General features: G+C 24.7%; 1 protein-coding gene across 17 annotated transcripts in view; it reads right to left on the reverse strand.

Annotated features, from left to right (window-relative positions):
• Positions 1 to 5,565: 5,565 nt before the first annotated feature.
• LOC122498279 (ryanodine receptor) overlaps positions 5,566 to 24,063 on the reverse strand; it is a 73,821-nt gene continuing 55,323 nt past the window's right edge. For 12 of the 17 annotated variants that reach the window (XM_043605963.1, XM_043605962.1, XM_043605965.1 and 9 more), the window contains 18 exons: positions 22,947 to 23,965; positions 21,189 to 21,560; positions 20,832 to 20,944; positions 19,714 to 19,807; positions 19,335 to 19,583; positions 16,840 to 17,251; positions 16,129 to 16,533; positions 14,034 to 14,250; positions 13,075 to 13,930; positions 10,673 to 10,881; positions 10,271 to 10,517; positions 9,741 to 10,010; positions 9,028 to 9,314; positions 8,853 to 8,913; positions 8,339 to 8,617; positions 8,035 to 8,191; positions 7,738 to 7,903; positions 5,566 to 6,151 (listed from right to left, as the gene is read on the reverse strand). In XM_043605963.1, coding sequence (XP_043461898.1) covers positions 5,989 to 6,151; positions 7,738 to 7,903; positions 8,035 to 8,191; positions 8,339 to 8,617; positions 8,853 to 8,913; positions 9,028 to 9,314; positions 9,741 to 10,010; positions 10,271 to 10,517; positions 10,673 to 10,881; positions 13,075 to 13,930; positions 14,034 to 14,250; positions 16,129 to 16,533; positions 16,840 to 17,251; positions 19,335 to 19,583; positions 19,714 to 19,807; positions 20,832 to 20,944; positions 21,189 to 21,560; positions 22,947 to 23,965 — 5,576 coding nt within the window. In that variant the 3' untranslated portion in view covers positions 5,566 to 5,988. Of the gene's footprint in view, positions 6,152 to 7,737; positions 7,904 to 8,034; positions 8,192 to 8,338; positions 8,618 to 8,852; positions 8,914 to 9,027; positions 9,315 to 9,740; positions 10,011 to 10,270; positions 10,518 to 10,672; positions 10,882 to 13,074; positions 13,931 to 14,033; positions 14,251 to 16,128; positions 16,534 to 16,839; positions 17,252 to 18,049; positions 18,071 to 19,334; positions 19,584 to 19,713; positions 19,808 to 20,107; positions 20,218 to 20,831; positions 20,945 to 21,188; positions 21,561 to 22,946; positions 23,966 to 24,063 lie in introns of all 17 variants that reach the window. The other 5 variants (XM_043605954.1, XM_043605953.1, XM_043605951.1 and 2 more) reach the window with 2 other exon arrangements.

Consider the following 24,063-nt stretch of genomic DNA (forward strand, 5'->3'; position numbering starts at 1 on the left):
GACATTCTTGACATAGATCAACCGACAACTGTAGTTCATTTTACAATGTAATGTAGTAGTATTTACTACTTTTACTAGTTCTTTTATCTTCTTTAAATTCTTATTTCTGAACTTTGCTTTATTTAAAAATGCTGTTCAATCCTTTCTAATTACTTTAAGTAGTACAATCTACTACTCAATGTAGTAAAACTTAAGTTCAAAAAGTTAAAATTATCTATTATTTTCTCACCAAAACTACTGCATTGTGTAGTAGATTTTGCTACTTAGAGTGGTTCGATAGGCTTTAACAATATTATTCATTTATTTTTATTACTCTAATGTTGTAGTCAAATCAACTACTATAACTACATAAAAGTTGTAAAGTCTATTACACGAAAAAGGTTTGACTAATAAAAAAATTAGTTCCCTCTACTACTTTACGATAGTCAGTTGTGCAAGTCACGTGTTGTTTCAAATTCAATCGTATAAATTCTTTAATTCAACAATTTGGTGTTAACTATGTTAAAGTAGTAAAATTTACTAGTTAAGAAAGTGTTACGTTACTTACAAAAGTAGTCCCTTTTACTACTTTCTATTTATTACTATAAAATTGTTAAATTTACTACTTATAAAATGTTGAGTAAACTATTATCTTAGTTGTTCTTACTACCGCACTGTAGTCAATTCTACAACTTACCTGTTGTTAAAATTTAACTACATATATTAGTAGAATCAACTACTATTTATCAACTACATAAAAATAGTTAAATTAACTACGCAAACCGGGTTAGACTAACTAAAAAAGTAGTTGTTTTTACTACTTTTCACTTAACTACCCATAGGTAGTTGAATTTGTCAGCCTAATTTTTTTCAGTGTACATGTGTAGTAGTAAAGGACTCTTTTAGTCAGACAGTATAGTAAAATTCTAAAATTGTTATTATTTTATTTTCAGTAGAAAAGTAATCTTTTAGTCAGACACTGTAGTAGTAATATTAGGTAAATCAGTAGTAAAATGAGTTTATAGTCAGACAAGGTTTTTAAACTTACAATAGAAAAGTATTTTAGTCAGACAGACCAGAATTAAAATTAAGTAATCAAGTAGTAAAAGAGACCTTAGTCAGGCAGAATAGTAATACAATTTAGAATTTCAGTAGTAAAATCAACTTATAGTCAGACAAAAGAGGAAAATTGTTTTTAATTTACGTTCAGTAGAAAATAATCTTTTAGTCAGAGAATAAGTAATATTAGGTAAATCAGTAGTAAAATAAATTTATAGTCAGACAAAAGTATCCAAACATTTAGTAATAGAAAAGTTATTTAGTCAGACAAATTAGAACCGAAATTCAGTTAATAAAGTAGTAAAAGACATCTCAATCCGGCAAAATAGTAATATAAATTAATAATTTCAGTAGTAAAATAAACTTATAGTCAGATGAAAGAGGAAAATTGTTTTCAATTTACTTTCAGTAGAAAAATAATATTTTAGTCAGAGTAGCAGTAATATTAGGTATATAAGTAGTAAAATAAGTTTATAGTCAGACAAAGTTGTTAAAATTACAATAACAGAAAAGTCTTTTAGTTAAACAAAGCATAGTAGAACTAAAATGAACAAAATATGTAATAAAAGAAACATTAGTAAAAATTGTCTTTTTTAATTTTCAGTAGTAAAAGAACATTTTAGTCAGACGAAAAAAGATTGAAACTTAGTCAATTAGTAGAAATAGTTGTTTCATTGACTGACTTCGTCTTTACTGCAATTATTTAATTTTCAGTAGTCAAAAAACATTTTAGTCAAACACAGTAGCAATAATATTGAGTCAATGAGTAGGAAATTTAATTTTTAATACAAAACAATTTTAGTAAAATTAAACCAGTAGTCAAATAAATGTATATAGTCAGTGGAACAAGTTTTAATTGTCATTATTTTACTCTCAGTAGTAAAAAAAACTTTAATCCAGACAAAAATAATATTTTATTTCTATCATTTTTCTTTCAGTCGTAGAAAAGTTTTTGTAGTCCCAGAAAATAGTTGAAAAAAAAAATTCTCAATCACCGAAAACAGTATAGTGAAACATAATAAATCAGTAGAAAAAATTTATTTTATAGTCAGACAAGAAATTTAAAATAATTTCTTTCAGTATAGGAATAAATAGGCCATTAAGTCAGACAGGACCTGAGTATTATTCATTAAATCAGTAGGTAAAATATTTATTTAGCCAGACAAAGTATTTTAAAATTGTTATAAATTTTTCTTTAAGTAGTAAAAGTCACTCTTGATCAGACAAATATTAAATATTGTCATCATTCTTCCTTCAGCTCATATTTTCAAAAATTTTAATAAAATTTCACAAAAGAATTCAATTATTTTCTAAAACTTCAATAAATCCTTCTAAACAATTCAATTATTTTTAAAAATAGTAAAATCTTTACAAAAATTCTATGATTCAATTTTTTCTAAAATTTTAATAAATCCTTCGAAAAAATTCAATTATTTTTATAAATAGTAAAATTCTTCGCAAGAATTCAATTATTTTTATAAATAGTAAAATTCTTTGCAGGAATTATTCAATTATTTTCAAAAAAATTTTTATTGAATTCCTCGGATGAATTCAAATATTTTTAAATATTTCCATAAATTTCAATTATTTCCTAAAATTTTAATAAATTCTTCAAAACAATTCATCTATTTTTATAAATACTAAAATTCTTTGCAGGAATTCAAATTATTTCTAATCAAATTTAAATAAAATTACACGAAAGAATTTAAATATTTTCAAAAATTTCCATAAAAATCAATTTCAACAAGAATTTAAAATTCTCTAAAAATAATTCAATTATTATCAAAATATTTTTAAAAAATTCTATATAAAATTTAAATTACTTTCAATGTAATTTTTAAATATATTCGGCAAAAATATTGAAAGAATTCAATTATTTTCAAAAAATAATAAAATTCTTGTGATGAATAATTCAATTATTTTGAATATACTTAATTTTAATAAAATTCTTTAAAGAAATTCAATTATTTTTAAAACAACTTTAATTGAATTTCTCGAAAAAATTTCATTATTTTTAAATATTTCTATAAAATTCTTCATAACAATTTAATTATTTCTTAAAATTTTAATAAATTGTTCAAAACATTTCAATTATTTTTATAAATAGTAAAATTCTTTACAATAATTCAATTATTCTTGTAAATAGTAAAATCCTTTGCAGAAATTAAATTTTTTTTAAAACAATTTTAATAGAATTCCTCGAAAGTATTTAAATTTCCAAATATTAACATAAAATTAATTTATTTCTTAAAATTTTAATAAATTCTTCGAAACATTTTAATTATTTTTATAAATAGTAAAATTCTTCGCAATAATTCAATTATTTTCATAAATAGTAAAATCCTTTGAAGGAATTCAATTATTTTCAAAACAATTTTAATTGAATTCCTCGGATGAATTCAAATATTTTTAAATAGGTATTTCCATAAATTTCAATTATTTTACTATTTATAAAAATAATTGAAATGTTTTGAATTATTTAATTAAAATTTTAAGAATAATTAAATTGTTATGAAGAATTTTATAGAAATATTTTAAAATAATGAAATTTTTTCGAGACATTTAATTAAAGTTGTTTTAAAAATAATTGGGTTTTTTAAAGAATTTTATTAAAATTAAGTATATTCAAAATAATTGAATTCTTTCAATTTTTTTGACGAATATATTTGAAAATTGCATTGAAAGTAATTTAATTTATATAGAATTTTTTAAAAATATTTTGAAAATAATTGGATTATTTTTAGAGAATTCTTGTTGAAATTCAATTTTATAAAAATTCTTGAAAATAATTAAATTCTTTCGTGTAATTTTATTTAAATTGGATTAAAAAAAATTTAATTCCTGCAAAGAATTTTATTATTATTAATAAAAATAATTTTTATTATTAATAAAAATAGTTGAATTGTTTCGAACAATTTATTAAAATTTTAGAAAATAATTGAATTTTATGGAAATATTTAAAAATATTTGAATTTATCGGAGGAATTCAATGAAAATTGGTTTGAAAATAATTAAATTCGTGCAAAGAATTTAATATTTATAAACTTAATTGAATTCTTGAGAAGAAATTTACTATTTATAAAAATAATTGAATTTTTTCGAAATGTGTTAAACATTTTTTAAAAAATTAAATTCTTCCGAGAAATTCAATTAAAATTGTTTTGAAAATAATATTTTAAATATTATTTTAAAATATTTCCATAAATTTTAATTATGTCCTAAAATTTTAATAAATTCTTCCAAACAATTCAACTATTTTCATAAATAGTACAATTCTTCGCAAGAATTCAATTATTTTCAATTCACTTTTCTTAAAATTCTTCTTCATAAAATTTAATTGCTTTTAAAATTTTCAATTAAAATTATTAAAGAAAGTCTATTAGTTTAAAAAAAATTCAAAAAAATTCTTCAAATTTAATTAGGATTTTTGAAAATTTTAATAAAATTCTTCGCGTGAATTCAGTTATTTTCCTAAATAATAAAGTTCTTTATTTCTTTATTTATTTTTTTTCTTTTTTTTATTATTAAATTTTTTGATAAAATTCTTTGCAACAATTCGATGACTTTCAATACATTAATTTTAAAATTGAAAATATTTGAAAAGAAAAATTATAAAAAAGTTAAGAAACAAAAAAGCAGAACAACAACTAATTTCAAACTGCGAACAGATTACCGGAACATGTACTTTATTATTATTAATATTTTTTTTTTCAAATTATAATTACTAATCACTATGTAAAATTTCTCCTCACTCAAAACACAGGGAAGATGAACAAAACACAAAATTTTTTCTTTTTGGTACCCATTTCAGGTTGTCTTGACCTGCGATTTTATTTACAATACATTCACAGTAATTTCGTTCACCGATAGGGCTGTAAAATCACACGTAATGCAATGTTGACAGATTTTCGAGTAATATACATATGTATATGTGTACATATATACAATACAGGATGTACCAGCAAAAAAGCAGAGTTAATTTAAAATCAAAAAAATGCAAATATCGAAGAGTACAAAGTAAAAAAAAAATGAAATTCTTTCAAATCAAATTTTTAAAAAAACAAAATTGTATCATTTTTTTTTCTCTTGAAAACTATGTAAATTATTCACTTTTTTTTATAAAATCACAAAACGGATAAAATTTACAAAAAAAACACTTGATAGCTTTTCGCCGATTAGCCCTGTATACAAACATACTTCTTCAATCATCTTATATAATATTGTCTGGAAAAAAAAACATTAAATATTTTTTTTCTAGTTAATTTTCTAAATAATTTTCTAAAATTAGGTGAAAAGCAGTTGAGAAAAATTTGTGCGATCAATATCTCCCCTTCCACTGGCTTCCTGTATTCTAATTTTCCGGAAAATTCTATAAATTTTCTTAATACTAACTTTTAAAATGTTTGTTTTTTTTCTCCTTTTAAATTTCTATTGAGGAAGCTTCCATAAAAAGGTGGAAAAATATGCGAATATTAAGAAAAATTAGATGTGAAATTTTTTTTTCTCGTCAAGATTTCTTTTTTTTTAAAATTTGAAGCAATTGCTTCTTTAAAATACTTGTAAATACACTTTTTTTTATTCTTTCGCAATGTCTTCGGTATTAGTGCCACATTTTCGCGATTTATGGAGCTATCTGTGTGTGAGTGTGTATTTTTTTTTTTTTTTGAATGTCATGAAAAATATTAAAGATGAATTTTTCTGAGAAGAACAGTTTTTGAACTATTTTTTCTTTCAACTATTCTTTTGAATTTACTATACAATTTTTTTGAATCGTATTTTTCTTCTCATTGTACAAGAAAAATTTTTTTGATTTGAGTTTTTAGCAAAAAACACTTTTTTCTTGTTTTTTTAATGTTGAGAGGAAAAAGAGAGGACGTATTTCTGAGCGATTCGAAGGATTAAGTTTCGCATACGTGCACAACGTGTTATAAAATGTAATAAAAAATTTGATTATTTCTTCTTCGCTTCCTCCTCGACGCCGTCGTTCTGTTTTCTGAAACAGTCACCGACTGGGAAGAAATCCCAACATCTTTGTTGGTACATGTTCCAGACATAGGTTTCCTGACCTGTGTACTCGGTGTCAGGTTTGTTGATTAAGTGCATCAAGAAGAACCTGGAAAATTTCGATTTTTTTTTAAATTTCTTTTTTGAATTCTATTCTCTTAATTAATATATTCTCTAATAAATATTCTAATCAATTTATCCTCTTAAACTGTTGTTACAAAAAATTTTATTTTCAAATATAAATTTTTTAAATAATTTCATAATCAAAATTTAAAAAACTCATAAATGCAAAATTAATTACTACTGTCGATATTTTCAAAAATTTTAATAAAATTTCACGAAAGAATTCAATTATTTTCTAAAATTTTAATAAATCTTTCTAAAAAATTCAATTATTTTTTTAAATAGTAAAATCTTTACAAAAATTCCATTATTTTCAAAACAATTTTAATTGAATTTCTCGGAAGAATTTAATTTTTTAAAAAATGTTTAACACATTTCGAAAAAATTCAATTATTTTTATAAATAGTAAATTTCTTCTCAAGAATTCAATTAAGTTTATAAATATTAAATTCTTTGCACGAATTTAATTATTTTCAAACCAATTTTCATTGAATCCCTCCGATAAATTCAAATATTTTTAAATATTTCCATAAAATTCAATTATTTTCTAAAATTTTAATAAATTATTCGATACAATTCAACTATTTTTATTATAATAATAATTAAATTCTTTGCAGGAATTAAATTATTTTTAATACAATTTAAATAAAATTACACGAAAGAATTTAATTATTTTCAAAAATTTCCATAAAATTGAATTTCTACAAGAATTCTCTAAAAATAATTCAATTATTTTCAAAATATTTTTAAAAAATTCTTTATAAAAATTAAATCACTTTCAATGAAATTTTTAAATATATTTGTCTAAAAAATTGAATAATCAAAAAAATAATAAAATTCTTGTGATGAATTCAATTATTTTGAATATACTTAATTTTAATAAAATTCTTTAAAGAAATTCAATTATTTTCGAAACAGCTTTAATTGAATTTCTCGAAAAAATTTAATTATTTAAAAATATTTTTATAAAATTCTTTATAATAATTTAATTATTTTTAAAAATTTTAATAAATTGTTTAAAACATTTCAATTATTTTTATAAATAGTAAAATTCTTTACAATAATTCAATTATTTTTAAAAATTTTAATAAATTGTTTAAAACATTTCAATTATTTTTATAAATAGTAAAATTCTTTACAATAATTCAATTATTTTTGTAAATAGTAAAATCCTTTGCAGAAATTCAATTTTTTTCAAAACAATTTTAATAGAATTCCTCGAAAGTATTTAAATTTCCAAATATTAACATAAAATTAATTTATTTTCTAAAATTTTAATAATTTCTTCGGAACAATTTAATTATTTTTAAAAGTAATAAAATTCTTCGCAGGAATTCAATCATGTTCAAAAATTTCTAAAAATTATAATCAAAATTTCAATTTTTTTTAGAAAAAATATTTTCCAAAAGAATTCAATTATTTAAAAAAATTTAATAAAACTCTACACCAACTTTTAATTATTTTTAAAAAATAATTAACATTTCACAGGAATTTCATTATTTATAAATTTTTTTTTTATAAATTTCTTCGCAATAAATTGTAATTGAATTTAAATAATTAGGTGGTATTTACATGTAATTAGCAAGATTATGCTCCTGCTGAACGTGTGTATCAAATCCATGAGGAACAGTATCAAAATATTCTTTTCCTAAGCCACAAATGAAACAATTGCTTTCCATGTTGGCTTTCACGCTTTCGAGTTGGTCTCGAAGTTCTCCAAAGGCATCGATGATCAAACCTGAAATTAAACAATTGACAATTTATCATTATCAATAGCAATTACTTTAATTGTCGAAGAGAAAATGATTTTCTAAATTTTATAACAGAAAAGATAATTTTCCGCAATATTATTCTAATTGAAATTTTCACCTTGGATAATAGCGAGCAAAATAATAATGACGAAGAAGAAGAAGGTAATATCGAACATAATTCGATAAACCTCGTAATCGTCCCCATCCGGTTCGCCAATTTCATCACCAATACCACCTCCTGCTCTCACTCCTTTATACAGATGGAAGACGAAGCACTGAAAAATTTTATCACACAATCGTTAATTCAGAAAATATTCTTTTAATCTCTTTCTTTTAAATTTAACAATCAGCAAATGCTAAATAGTATTTTTTATTTACACTTTTAATATAGTAAAATAATTCGTAGAAATCAAGAAACTCACTGTCAACATGTCGTGACACTTTTTGTCCACCTCGTCGTCCTCCTCTTGAATATAAAACTTTCGGAAGAAATTGAATGCTATTACTGTATAAATGTACACGATAATTGTCAACAACAATACCGTCAAGACTAATTGCTTGCCATTGTGTGTTACGGATTGCAAAATAGTTCTCAGTGTCTTAAATCCCACCGCGACATCCAAAAGATGTGCAGCAAAGAAGAAATTATTATAATTTCCCAATATCGAGAATGTAAAGTACCACAAGCTGTACAAGAAGGCCTAGAAAAAAGGAAATAAAGTAATCATTTAAATTCACAACAACAAAAAATTGAAAGAATTACATATTAATTTAATAACATTTAATAATAATTTTGTAATTAATTGCTTTATAATTTAATAATTAATTATTCAATAATTTAATGTTTAGCTATTTAATAATTTACTAGTTAATTATTTAATATTTAATTATTCACTAGTTAAATATTTAAATTAACTAAAATTTTAATTAACTCACATTGTCTGTTATAGTAACGCCAGCTTTCCAGATCTGATACCTCCAGTCAATAGTGACAATACTGAAAGAGGAAAAAAAAATTATCACTAGAAACTAATTTTTATTTATATAAACGAATATTTATTTACTTATAAATTTACTTATCAACTACTATTAAGAGTTATTAATTTCTTACAAGTGTATTAATCCAGATCCATCTTCCTCCTGTTGACTGAAGGAAGTCTTCTCCATTCCGAGTAAATTACTAATATGATCGAAATCATAGGCTTCACTGTATTTCTGTCTAACTTTCTTTTTGACAAATTTGTCCCAATAATTGACGGGGAAAGTTTTTGCTGATATGACCATTTTATCCCAATGCGCTTTAATGTCATCGTCTTCCGGTGTCTCGGCAATGTAAAGTCCATCAAACTCAACCCTTCTTGCTATTTCCTTTTCTCTCTTGAATATTGCCAACGGTACCTGAAGTTTTTACAAATATTTTTCATATTAGTAGTTAAAATTATTCTTTCAATGCAAATAATTATATTTTAAATTTAATGAAAATATTAAAGAAAATAAATATTCCTATTTTCTTTTCTCTTTTCAAAATTGTCAACATTATCAGAAATTTTACAAATATTTTTGCATTACGGTTGACAATTATTTTTTTCATAAAATCAAATTAAATTTTCCTATTCAAAATTATCAACGATAGTTGAAATTTTTTTAATATTTTGCATATTCGCAATTCAAGTTATTATATATTTTTAATAAACATAAAAACATAAAATAAAGAATGACATGAATCAAAATTAATTTCAAAAATGAATAAAATTAAATAAGGGGAAATCTATGATTTAAATAATTATCTTGATCGTTAGCATAAAATGGATTTGAGAAATATACCTTAAGATGATAGTAGGCAACCAACATTGCCAACGAAACGATAGAATGAAGAGCAGCCATTAGTCTCATCACGTGAGCCATGTAATAAACATCTTCGGATACTTCAACATATTCTATGACATCCGCCTCTTCCGATGAAGCGTCTTCTCCACCGCTGCCTGAATCAACACCACTTCCCTCACCCAAACCTGATCCAGAACCTGACATTTCACTCAACAAATCAGCCATCGTATCGTCGGCTTCCTCCTCATCCGAAACCAGTGATGTAACCTTTTACAAAAATTCGATATTTTTCATTAAAAATTATTCCAAACATTCGATATTTTTCGGAAAATTCAATATTTTCCATCAAAGATTATCCCGACAATTCAATATTTAAAAAAAAAATTTTCATTAAAAATTATCCAATAATTCAATATTTTTCAATAAAAAATTATTCAAAAAATTCTATATTTCATTTCTTTTTGAAAATTATTCCAAGAATTCAATATTTCGTAAGAAAAAAAATTTCAAACATCTAAAATACTTACTTTGTAAAATAGAAGCATGAAATTGATACAAAATGCAAGAACTAGAGCAACGTATTTAAGATTATAGAAATTCCTCGCCAGGAAGGAAACAATTCGATGAGTGTATTCGGAAATATCGAAACTGGAAGCTGATACACGTTCGGATGTTGTTTCATGTTTGGTTTCAGCTTCAACTGCAGCCATTGCTGCCTGTTGTGCTGCCGCTGCCTCAGCTGCAGCGGCCGCTTGTGCCCTCGCTTGCTCTCCTCTAAAAATTTCAATAATTAAATTAAATAAAGAAATTTTAATTCTACTTAATTAAATTCAATAGATAATTTAAATAAATTAATTCTAATTAATTTTGTTAACTAAATTAATCCAGTGTAATTAAATTATATTAAAAGAGTAGTTGATCACACGAACCCTAGCAAATCAGCTAAAGTGACAGATGATTCAATTTCAGTACCATCAGCATTTACTCTGGGACCATCTTCACCACCTGCGCCTTCATCAGCCGTACTCTCACCAGTTTCCTCCATGCTCGAATGTGGAGTCGAGACATTCGATTCATGTGGCGCTATTTTCAACTGACCACCTTCCTCCTTCGTTATATCCATTCCAAATGCTTGCACCTAATAATCATCAAATATTTAATTTCACGATTCTTTGAAATATTTCCTTATTTCGATTCTTTGGGCCATTTTTTCATTTCGATTCATTAAAATATTTTTCCATTTCATATTTTGAAAAATAATTTTAAAACAGTGAGGGTTTTAACTAATTTAATTGTTTTGAAAATTAATATGATCTCCAAGTTCTGAACATTCAAATGAACGAAATCTTTTTCCATTAAATTAAATTTCAAAAATTACTCATGGTAATAAAAATTTAAATTTTAATCAAATAATTTCAAACTTTATAAATTATTTTCTTTGATACGTGAGTGCAATATTTTAATTTTAAGAAGTAATAAATAATTTTGTTCATTTAAACGTTTCGAACTTTAGGAAAATAAAATGCTCAGGCCTCGGGTCGACTTTTAAGGAGCAAAAAACGTCGTTTTAAAATATATAGAAAGTCGAAACAGTCATTTACTTTATTCAGAGTTGTCATAAAAATTTAATATTTTATTTACCTAATTTTTCCCTGATTTCTAAAATATTTAATTTTTTTTCTTATAGGTATCAATAATAATTTCAATTCTTGACTTTTATAAAATCTAATTATTTTCAAATAATTTAATATTATTTAAGATTTTCCGTAAAAAAATCACGATAATCTTTAAAAATAGTAATAACATTTTTTAAAATACAAAATTAATTTCAATAATAAAAATTTAATTTCTTCTCAAAAATTACAAATGCAATTCTTTTAGAATTCAATAATTTTTTTTAAAATTTAGCTAAATTTATTCAAAAATTTAATAATTTATTAAAATAAGTATTTAAATATTTTAAATATTATTAAAACCTTCTGAAATTTAATTATTTTTAAAAATTTCTACTATAACTACTTGAAAATTCAATTATATTCGAGAATTTTTAACTGTAAAATTTCTCTCTAAATCAAGTTTTTTAAATAATTTTCATAAAGTTCGTCAAGAGTTTAATTATTTAAAACCATGAAAGTTCATTTAATTCAAAAAAAGTTTATTTGTCTAATATTTAATTGTTTTCAATCCATTATCACTAAATTTCGATAATTCGAAAGTTTTTTACTTAAATAATATGTACACATATTTTTCATTAGTTACTCAAAATTCAAATTTTCAAAAATTTCAATTTAAAACCTTTTGAAATTAAACAAAGAATTTAAATTCAAAATTTTTTTAATAATTTTTCTAATATTTAATTATTATTTTAAAAAAATTCTAAGTAAAATTCTTTTTTAAATCAATTATTTTTAATAATTTTTTAGTAAGTTATTAGAGAATTCTATCAAATAATTGAAATAAAAATTATTTAAATACAAAATTTCAATTTTTTTATAAGAGTGGTACATTTTTCCCCCAAAAATTTTTATAAACACTTTATGGTTTTTTAAAAAGTTTTTAAGATGAAAAAAAAAAATTAAAGGACAATTTAAGGTTTTCAATATTTTCAAAGGACACCAGAAATAATTACATTAATTGAAATCCCATTTGAGAATAATTGAATGCTTATAAAGAAGTTTATAAAAATTTCTAAAAATAATTGAATTTCTGCAAAGAATTTTATTATATGTACGAAAAATTGAAAATAATTGAATTCTTATAAAGAATTTTATAAAAAAATTTTTAAATAATTGAATTCCTGCAAAGAATATTATTATATGTACGAAAAATTGAAAATAATTGAATTCTTGCAAATTTTTTTCGACGAATTTAATTAAGATTGTATTGAAAGTAATAATTCAATTCTTATATAGAATTTCATTGAAATTTGTTAAAAAATAATTGAATTCTTTCGAGAAATTTTACTAAATTTTTATTGAAAAAAATTTAATTGTTTTAAAGAAATTTTTTTAATTTTGAATGTGAAATTATTCAAAAGTTCAAGTTGATATTTGAAAATAAAAAATTATAAATTACTGTTTAGCGCCTAACATTTGCTAGTTACTTATATTATTTATAAAAATTAAAAGCGAAACTTTTATTAATTACAATTATTTTTTGAATTTTTAAATAAAATTATTCGCAAAATAATTTCTAAATAATAATTTTTGAGTCGTTTCAAGAATTAAATTATTTTAAATAAATCCGAGGCTTGAATGCGATAAAAATAGTGATTTAAATAATTGAAATACATTTTTGTAAAATAATTGAAAATAGAAAGAATGATTTGCACCTGCATATTTGATTCATCAGGCGTTGGAGGCAACGCTGGCAAGTGCCTCAATGGTTTCTCCTCCTCCTCCTTGACCTCAACAACAGGCTCAACATGGGGACCTCTCATCAATGTCAATAAAAGTTTCATAAAGTACTGAATAACTACACCGACACCAAAGCCGGAATAATAAAAAGCGTAAAATATCATTTTGAAGAAGCCTATGAATAATTCAGGAATGGTCATCTGTTGCATTTCAGAAATTTTATTCTTGATATTAGTTGGCGAGAACATGGAGAAAAAGAAATAGATTCCATCTTTAAAGGCTTGAATGCCCCTTCTAATTGGATCTTTATTTCTCTCGTCATCGTCATCGGTCATATATGTATAAGATGATTCTCTCGCCTTTCCTATTCCACCACTTTCTTCAACTGCCATTAATGCGCTTGCGTGTTGCATTTCAAATATAGCATCCTCACAGAAATTTATGAACGTCTCCAATTTCTCTTTATCTCCAGCCTCAACGACTGTATTGTAAAAATATGTTCGTTTCGATTCCTTAATTTGCGGCTTCTCCCACTGCTCAATATTCGATTCCTTGATCTCAAAATAGACCCTCTCGATCTTTTTGTTACTTCCAAGAATTTCTATTCGGCCCAGGAATGGCTCGAAATAGTTGAGTACAGAGCCGGCTGTCTCGAGGAATCTCGCCAACCTGGGTTCATTTGGCATATGCTCCGAGAGATTCGTCAATAGTACTGCCAAATTGAAACCAATTTCCTTTGCTGGCTCGTGGAAGCGGTCCATGAACGCGACATAGTCGATTTTACCGTCGTGATTCGTTTCACAGCAGGCGAGGAGAAATTCGATTTCCTCACTGGAAAATTTAGTCATATTAATTTTTGTTGTTGTTGCAAATTTAGAATATTCGTAAAATGAATAAAATTGTAGCAAAAAATAAAAATGCAAAAAAATCTTACTCGGTGTAACTCTTTTGCTGCTCCATTTTTTCCTTGAAGTCTTTTGGATAAACCCAACCGTCACTATTCAGATCCACCTCCAAGAAGCTGGGTGAAGAAACAAGATCCTTTAGTTTCAGGAACATGTCGAAATATTTAAGAATAAGTTCAACGTTGCCGGCAGATTCTACTAAAGTATCGACCATCTGCTTTCCGATTGTTCCATTCACCACGTTACCTAAAAAAAATTAAAAAATAAGAATATTAAGAAGTATTAAAATTACAGGCTTCGCACTCAACTATTAAAACCTACTATTTACTACTTTTTTTACGTTTTGCTACTATTTGGGTACTTTTTTTAGATTTCAGCCACTAAAAACTACTATTTCTGTTTTTTTCCAATTTCCACTAATTTATAAACTCGCTAATACTAGAAATCAAAAAAATATTCTCAAAAATTATAACCAAATTCTTTAAAACGATTTAAATATTTTAAAAAAATATTCGAAATTCAATTATTTTCAATATTTAGTATTTTCATAAAATTATGCAAAACAATTTAATTATTTAACAAACAAAATTGATAATTATTAAAAAAAATTTTAATAAAATCCTAAGCAAGTATTCAATTACTTTCATGAATAATATAATTCATCGAAGAATTTCAATTTTTTTTATACTATTTTAAATTAATAGAAAAATCCAATTATTTTCAATTTTCAACAAATAAAATTTTCCAGAAGAATTCAATTATTTAAAATAAAATTTTCATAATATTTATTATGTTTCGAAAAAATTAATTATTTAAAACAACGTTTATAAAATTCTTATGAAGATGTCAATTATTTTCAAAAATAACAAAATTTTTCACAGAAATTGAATTCTTTTTAAACATTTTAATAAAATTCTTCCCAAAAATTCAATTATTTACATAAATAATTATTCGAAAGAATTCAATTATATCGATAAATAACAAAATTATTCCCGATAATTCAATTATTTTGAAGTATTTTAATAAAATTCATCCAAAATTTAATTATTTTCAGAAATAATAAAATTTCTACAAAAATTCAATTAATTTAAAACAGCATTTTCAAAAAAATTTCGAAAAAATCAATTATTTAACACAATTTTTATACAATTCTTCACAATAATTCAATTACTTTCACTAATAATAACTTTTTTCATGTAAATTCAATTATTTAAAAAAAATTTTAATATAATTCTAAGCAAGAATTAAATTATTTTCATAAATAATAAAATTTATCGCAGGATTTCAATTCTTTTTAATACAATTTTACAGTAATTGCTCAAAAAATGTAATTATTCTTTTAAAATTTAATTTCAATTGCTCGAAGAAATCAATTATTTAAGAAAATGATTTTTAAATTCTTTGGATGAATTCAATTATTTACAAAAGTATTTTTTCGGAAGAAATCAATTATTTTAAATACAATTTTAATTAAATTTGAAATAATTCAATTATTCTTTTAAAATCATTCAATTATTGTCAAAAATTTTATTATTATATCGAGTTCTTTGTAAAATTTTATTATTTTTAAAAACTTTTCTCAATTCAATGATTTTCAATATCTACTATTATCATAAAATTTCCAAACAGAAGTCAATTATTTAAAAAAAATTTGTATAAAAATCTTCCTAAGAATTCAATTCTTTTTATGAATAATAAAAATTTTTCAGGAATTCAATTATTTAAATTAGAATTTGCATAAAATTAGTCGAAAGAAATTTTTATAAAATTCTTCGCAAGAATTAAATTATTTTTATAAATATTTAAATTGTTTCATGAATAATAAAATTCGTTGCAAGTCAATTCAACTTATTAACAGGATAAAAAAGAAGTAAATATTTTTGATGAAAATTAGGAAAAAGTCGTAAATGAAATATATAGAATGGAATTTTTGTCAGTTTTGTAAAAGTGTCTAAAACGAGTTATTTTAGTCGTCAAGTTTAATTTTTCGATAGCTGCTTTTTTTAGTTTGAAAGCTACTTTTTGCTACTGTTTTAAAATTAATTCTCGAGTGAGAAGTTTGAAATTATTAATTATTAAAAAGCAAGAGGAAAAAAAAATGAAAATTTCCAGTTTGAAATTCACCTTCCAACATGGAGAGCATCATTGTGATCATGTCCTTCTGAAGGTTGAGCAACTCCTTCAATAAATCGACTTGGCTCGAGTGCTTTGACAATTTATCCTGCATGTGGGAGAATAAAAAGAGGAATCCACCGACAGCATCCCACAATCTCGAATGAGCAAGAGCTTGCTGATTCTGAGCACAAGGTCCCTGGATTACTTCCGTAAGTGTATTGAATACTTGACTCGCAACTCCAATAGCCTTGAAGAAATTCGCCTTACCCGCAGGATCAATCAATTCCCTGCTCGAATAATGCCAGTAAAAGTCCATAATCGATTCTTGTAATCGCAATAAATAATCCACCGTGCAGATCACGACGTTCACCGTCGTCGTATTACCCGCCTGGGTTCTTAAATAATTCTGCCAGTCTAAAAGATTAAATCAAATTTAAAGATATTCATTTAAAAATATTCAATTAATTTTCTATTAAAATATTTAAAATTATAAATAGTGTAATTGAATTACAAATTTCAAAAAGGGTTTTTCAATTAATTATCAATAAATTCCAATAAATTGTTTTTTAAATCTGTAAATCTCTAAATTGTAACTTCTTCAATAAATTTTTTTAAAAATCTTTTTAAAGATCCCAAAGATCTTTAAAAAGATTTAAAAAAAAATTTATTGAAAAAGTTACAATCTGGTTGTATTTAGAAACAATTTTAGTAGCAACCTACCAAGATTGTGACCTTCGCAGGTCAACTGAATAAATCTGAATAAAGCGCAAGTAAATTCAGCGTCGTGCATATTTTTTTCTCCCGCGGCTCCGTCCGATCCAACACCAAGACCCTCGGCCTTTGTGTTTCTCTCGAAAGCATCCAGATCCAAAACACTGCAGGAATTCATCAATCCAGCGATTGAAGTAAAGAAACCAACGTCTTTCTTCTCCTTCAAATGATTCAGCATTCCTCTCTGAATTTCAATATTACCACCGCGAAGAATTGAGATTCCCAATTCAAGAGTCTTCATCACCATCTCACTTGGAACACCCTTACATGCTGATATGTGAAGAAGAACCATTTCCGCAACTCCTCGATTCGCGAGTCGCGCTTGATGGAATAATAATTTTTGTTTCTCCATTTCTTGCTCCTAGGAAAATAATGCATTTGTTATTAATTCTATTCAATCGTGATAATTCAATTTTATTTACTAATTAAAGTGCAATGCAAATTTAGCGAATTGAATTTAATAAAAAAAAATCAGTGAATTATAAACAAAATTGCCGAATTAAATTCTATCGATTCCAATGAAAATTGAATTTAGCGAATAAATAAAAAATTAACGATGTAAATATTTTGTCGCTTCCAATGAAAATTGAATTTAGCGAAGAAATAAAAAATTAACAAAATTAGTGAATTGAATACAAAATCGATTCCAATGAAAATTAAAAATAGCCAATTGACCGACAAATTTAACAATAAATAAACTATTTAATGTAAGAAGAATCTTCAATAAACTTTTCATAACACTAAATAAATTATTTGTTTCATTTGAATGTCATCTTACCATTAATTTATGCATTGGCCTTTTTAAGAACGCAAAAAAAAGAAATTTTCCTAATAATTACTAGTTTTATAATAATAAAAATAAAAAATCTCAATAAATCCTCATTTTCAAGTGATTTTGATTCTGAATCTAAATTGCAAAGCATTTTTAAATACGCAATGTTGGCAGAAGCTTTTATCAGCTCGAAATCGTTTTAATATATAGAAAGACAAAGAAGAAATTTGGAAAAAGTCATTTGAAATGCTTTTCTTAGACAAAAATTTTCAAAGAATCATTATAATAACGAATGGAATGAGATAATTCTGTTAATGTTTTTCTTAGCAGAATAGAAGCTTACAAAAGTGCACGTTCTAAACTGTTTTTTCTGTTTGTTATTCTTACCATTCTTGATAAACGCGCCTTCTTCGCAAGAGCGGGTTAGAAAAAGATTTTTTATCATAAATACTTATACTTATAGTTCCATAATTTTTAAATGTAACACATAAGTATAAATATAATATTGTAAATTAGTTGTTTAGACATTTAAATTAGTCACAGTAAATTAGATTTTTTTTCTAAATTAATTTACAATTTTGTTGCAAATTTTTCTTCTAAATTAGTTTAAATTTTTTTAAAATACTTTTGTATTTGGTTTAATTTATTTTTAATCTACTTTCAATTATTTTTCTACATTACTTTTAAATTTAGTGTCAATTTCTTAAAAATTTTTATTGAATTTAGTTTCATTTTTTAATTTAATTTTGAATTTAGTTTCAACTTTTTTCCAAATGAATTTTGAATTTAGATCCACCTTTCCAAATTAATTTAGAATTCAGTTTCAATTCTCTTCTGAAATATTTTTGAATTTATATCCACATTTTTAAATTAATTTTGAATTTAGATCCAAATTTTTTCTAAATTAATTTTGAATTTAATTCCAATTTTTTTCTAAAGTAATTTTTCATTTTTCTTTCAATTTTATTTTCTAAACTAGTTTTGAATTTAGTTTCAAGATTTTCTCTAAATGAATATTGATCCACCTTTCCAAATTAATTTAGAATTCAATTTCAATTCTCTTCTGAAATATTTTTGAATTTATATCCACCTTTCAAAAATTTGAAAAAAAAATTTGGATCTAAATTCAAAATTAATTTAGATCCAAATTTTTTCTAAATTAATTTGAAATTTAGTTCCAGTTTTTCTAAACTAATTTTGAATTTACTTTCGATTTTTTCAAATTAATTTTAAATTTAGTTTGAATTTCTATTATAAATTAACTTTTAATTGAGTTTCAATTTTTGCAAATTAATTTTCAATTCAGTTTCAACTTTTTACTAAATTAATTTCGAATTTATTTTCATTTTTTTCTATATTTATTTTGAATTCAGTTTCAATTTTTTTCTAAATTAATTTTAAATTTAGTTCCATTCTTTCAATTTAATTTCAAATTTAGTTTAATTTTCTCAAATTAATTTTAAATTTAGTTTCAATTCTTTTTCAAATTAATTTTCGAAATTTAATTTCAACATTTTTTTCTAATTCGTAAATATTATTGAAAAATTTCGATAGAAAAAATTGTAAATTCTGTTGTAAATTATAAATTCTTTTGTTAATTGTAAATTATTTTGCAAATTGTAAATTATTTAGAAAAATTTCAGACAAGAAATGAAATTGTAGTGACAATTACATGAATGGAAGCACGTCCTTCCTCTTCGCCACCGCCACCACCTTCACCTTCTTCTTCCTCCTCTTCTTCGCCACAGGATTTCGATATTATTTGCGCATAACTCATGTAAAGAGGATCTTCTTGTAGGGCTCCAGATCTTTCAGTCATTGCTCCTCGACAGAATGTCGTCACTAATTGAGTCAGTGGATCAGGTTTACCCTCATCTTCTTTGCCATCTGTCTTATTTAATTCCGCATCCTCGAACGATTGCTAAAACATATTTTACTATTAATTAAAATTGATAAAAGAAAATTAAAATTGATAAAAAAATTAAAAATCAATAAAAAAAATTAAAAATCAAAATAAAAAATATTTATATTTATTATCAATAATTCATTACCGTAAGATCTTCAATCATAACTTCCTGGCCAACATTTTCATCCTGAAGCCATAACTCGTAGTACGTACGAGCAAAAATATTTATAGCCCGATGCCTGAAAATCAGAGTTTTGTTTTATTTTTAAAAAATGAAATTAAATACAATTTTTACAGTATACTCATTAACAAGCTGAAGCGTCTACATTTTATTATTTTAATTTCTTGAAGATTTAATTATCTAAATTTGATTAGTGAATGAATGAATGAATTATTATTAATAATACTACAAATTATTAATAATTTCCTTAAACTGGATTTTTCTAATTCAGTTATTTTTCGGAATCGAAATTTTCGAAAATGATGAAAATCTTCAAGAGTGACTAGAGGACGCTAATGGCAAGGATTTCCGGAAGTACCTTCTTAGCTTGTAGAGGAGTTCACTACGTAGGCATGCAATGGCCGCTCTCTTTCTGGCTGCACACAGCACACGATTCCATCCACCTCGGGATGGTGGCGGTTTTGTCGCCTGTTAGCAGCATGCACACACGACTAAATTCGTTAGAATTGTTCACGAAAAGCATAATTAAAAAAAAATTACAAATTCAATAAATTTCGATATATATTCCAATTTTTGTAAAAATTATGTTCGTAGTAAACATTAATTTTCCTCCAAAGTCAATTTTCAATTCGTCAATTCGGTTAATCAATTAATTCAATTAATCTATTCAGTTAAACAATTAATTCAATTAATAAATCCTGGTAATCAATTAATTCAAAGAAACAATTAATTCAGCTAATCAATTAATTAATCAATTAAGTTTAACAATTTAATTTTAAAGGTAATTTTTAAGAAAAAATTTCCATACTCTCATTTTTCTGACTCACACACTCGTTTCAAAAGGTTTTACTTTTACAGCATATAATTTTCAAAACTGAAACTCTAAATCATCAGTTTTTTCTTTTAATGATCTATCATCAGTTTCCTTTTATGCTGCACATAGAAGCTTTGTCTACATACGCAACTAAACGAAGTCACTTATAGAAGGAGCATCTTTGAAGCTTCTACTTTTTCAATATGATAGCAAAACTAAAAAACACTGCAGAAAAATAATAACCCAACACACAAAAGCAATCTGATACCTGGGCAGGGAGTGAAGGGAGATCTGACGAAAACAAGCAATGACGGCTCGCTTTCTCTGAATTGAAACCACTGATCGATATTGACTTTTGCTTTGCTGTTGCGGATGGTCGATCTACGCGAAGAAAAATCAAAAGAAAGAAGAAAGAAAAATAAAAATCATAAAGAAAAATTAAAATGTTGAACATTTTTTTTTCAGAATTTAAATAATCTCGGAATTTTTAAAAAATAGAATGGAAGGAAAATAAATTGGAATTTTGAAGAAAGAAAACATTCCCTAATGATCAGATGTTGATGTTTCAGCTTCCAATCTGTTGTGGGAATATTGGCAAAATTGCGAGAATAATTTAATTACTCACCATATGCAAGCCATAAAGGACTTTAGCCATATCTGTTATTCGGGCGACAACTTCGTCGATTTGTTGCGCCTTCACTGGTTCCATGACGTCCTTTTTTTGACCTAATTGTGAGTATAAATAATGCTGCCAGGACATTTCATCAGCCGGGTCAATTTTGTCAGGTAGAGTCAATTGTGTTTTGGCGAATTCCGTAATTTCATGCTCGGCCATCTTCTTCAGGAATCTGTCCTTACAGTGCTGGACCAATTCTTGTTCACGTCCTGCGAACAAGTTCAATCCCACTGGCAGGAGTCTCTTTAAACAGGCTACCATCAGAGATGCCTGAACTTCCTTGTCCTTGTCTCGTTTTTTGTCTCTGTGTTTCTTCTTTTTCTGTAAATTTAAAATCAATCAATTGCAAAAATGTTTCTATTTAAATTTTTTTCCAAAAAAATTATTAAAAAAAATTGGAAGAAGCATTCTAAATTAAACATTAATATATTGAAAATAATTAAATTTCTGAGAAGTACTTTATTATCTATGAGAATAATAAAATAAAAAATAATAAAGAAAAGAATATTTGTAAAAATAAAAAATTTAATTGTTTCGAAGAATATTCAAAATTAATCTTCTTATACCTACAATTTTATCAAAATTGTTTAAATAAATTAAATTTTTTCCAAGAATTTTATTAAATTTTTTTATTCTTCTGAAAATAATAGAGTTTATAAAATAATTTTAATTGAAAATTTTTTAAGTAATTAAATTTTACAAAAAATTTACTTAAAATTATTAAAATATGCCTGTTTATTAATAATTAAAATTAAAAATTTGATTTATTAAATTTTATTCAAATTTTGATTGATTTTTTATAAAGAATTTTCTTAGAATTTATAAAAATAATTGAATTGTTTTGAAGAATATTTAAATTCTTTCGAGGAACTTAGTTGAAAATTTGATTTATTGAATTTTATTAAAATTTTTAGTAACTAATTGAATTCTTCTCAGAATTTTATTACAATTCTTGAAAGTAATTGAATTCACACACAAAATTTTATTATTTATGAAAAAAGTTGAATTATTTTAAAGAATTTTTTTGATTTTTTCAAAGTAACGGCGTTTTTAAAATAATTTTAATTGAAAATTTTGAAAATAATTCAATTTTACAAAGAACTTCTTTCAAGTTTTTAAAATAATCTCGTTCGTCAATCATTGTAATTAAATATTTTATTGAATTTTATTTTAAATTTTTTTTGGAAAAAGATTGAATTCTTAGCAGAATTTTATAACAGTTTTTTAAAATAATTGTATTCATGCAAAGAAATTTATTATTTATCAAAATAATTGAGTTTTTGCAAAAGAATTTTATTAGAATTTATAAAAATAATTGAATTTGCTTCGAAGAATTTTATTAAATTTGTATTAAAAATATAATTGAATTCGAATAAATAATTTTATCAAAACTCTTAAAAGTAATTGAACATCTTTCCAGAGAATTGTATTGAAATTTTTGATAATACCTGAATTTTTTCAAAAAATTGTATTAAAATTATATTAAATAATAAATAATTTTAAAAAATTGAAACAATTAAAAATTTTGTCGTATTTCATTGAAATAAATTTTATACTTTAAAGTCGTCAAATGTAATGTTTGGATAGTTACTTTTTTACTACTTTTTTTAGTCTTAAAGCTACTTTTTGCTGCTTTTTTCAAATTTTAAATTTAAATTTAGATTTATTTTGTGCGAAGCACAAATTTTTTTATAAACAAGCGAGTACCTTTCCTCCTCCGGCGGGCGTCGCACCATCACTGACAGCCGCTGGTCTCCTAGTTGCAGTTGGCATGATCAGAACCATATTATCAATTTCATTCGCCGATATGAAGTTCTGTTCCTCTCGCAAAAAGTACTGCGATTTTGACCAGATATTAAAAATCGACGCTACGTGATTATAGAGATCCTCGGCATCTGAAACATTGTTCCTCAACCACTGATTACGTTGAAGATCGACATATTTAATGAGAAGGGGATAAAACGAATAGATATCCCGAACCAGCAATTGCCAATCTTCCTGTATTTGAGCCTCAACTTGAGAAGTATCATCCGTCGACGATTTAATAAATCCCCTAAGAGACTCCTCTTTGTGAAACATATTGTCAGTTCGTTTTCTCACACGCTCCGCCAGTGGAAGAAACGGATCCTTAAGTAACTCTTCAGAAGAATTGATAATAATTTGCTGCGTGTAAGCCGCAATTCTAGTCATCCATGGTGCATTCTCATTTCCAATATTTTTCTTTATCAGTTTGAGAACATTTTTCAATAGTTGATTCATATGTTCACTTGTCACCATACTGTTGTAGGCACCTTCCGATGGATTCACATTGTCCGGACCTTGTGCCCACCATAAGGGAAGATATGAACAGAGGAGTGGAAGAATCACATCGACCACGTGTGGTGCGTCAGCGTAAGTTTTCTCCGATTCTACAAATTGATCCACTTCGGACAATATTGTCTCTAATGTTGGCATACTTGATTCCATTTTTGTCATAACGTCTTGTGCCTCTAGAGAATGATCGGCTATGCGATTTAGTAGGGAGAATTGATTATGTTTATTCAAATGGGGTTCGAGAAAGGCGACTGGAAAACAACTGGAGAAGGCTCCTAAACATGAGCCCAAATTTGGTTTGCTTCTCTCGATTTCCGTCTTGAGGTATTTTCGATCTTGAGTCAATGTTGCATCTACACCGAGGGTGTAGAGTGAGGCCAGCATTTTGTAGGAAGCTACTTGAATTTCGTCCACTGTAAAAAAGAGAAGATAATTTTTAGAAAAGAAAATAAAGAAAATATAGAAAATAATTAAAACAACAAAGAAAAACTATAGAAAATTATTGTTGAAA

This window comes from Leptopilina heterotoma, unplaced genomic scaffold (assembly GCF_015476425.1).
Source record: "Leptopilina heterotoma isolate Lh14 unplaced genomic scaffold, ASM1547642v1 Lhet_144, whole genome shotgun sequence".
In the NCBI taxonomy this organism is placed as follows: domain Eukaryota; kingdom Metazoa; phylum Arthropoda; class Insecta; order Hymenoptera; family Figitidae; genus Leptopilina; species Leptopilina heterotoma.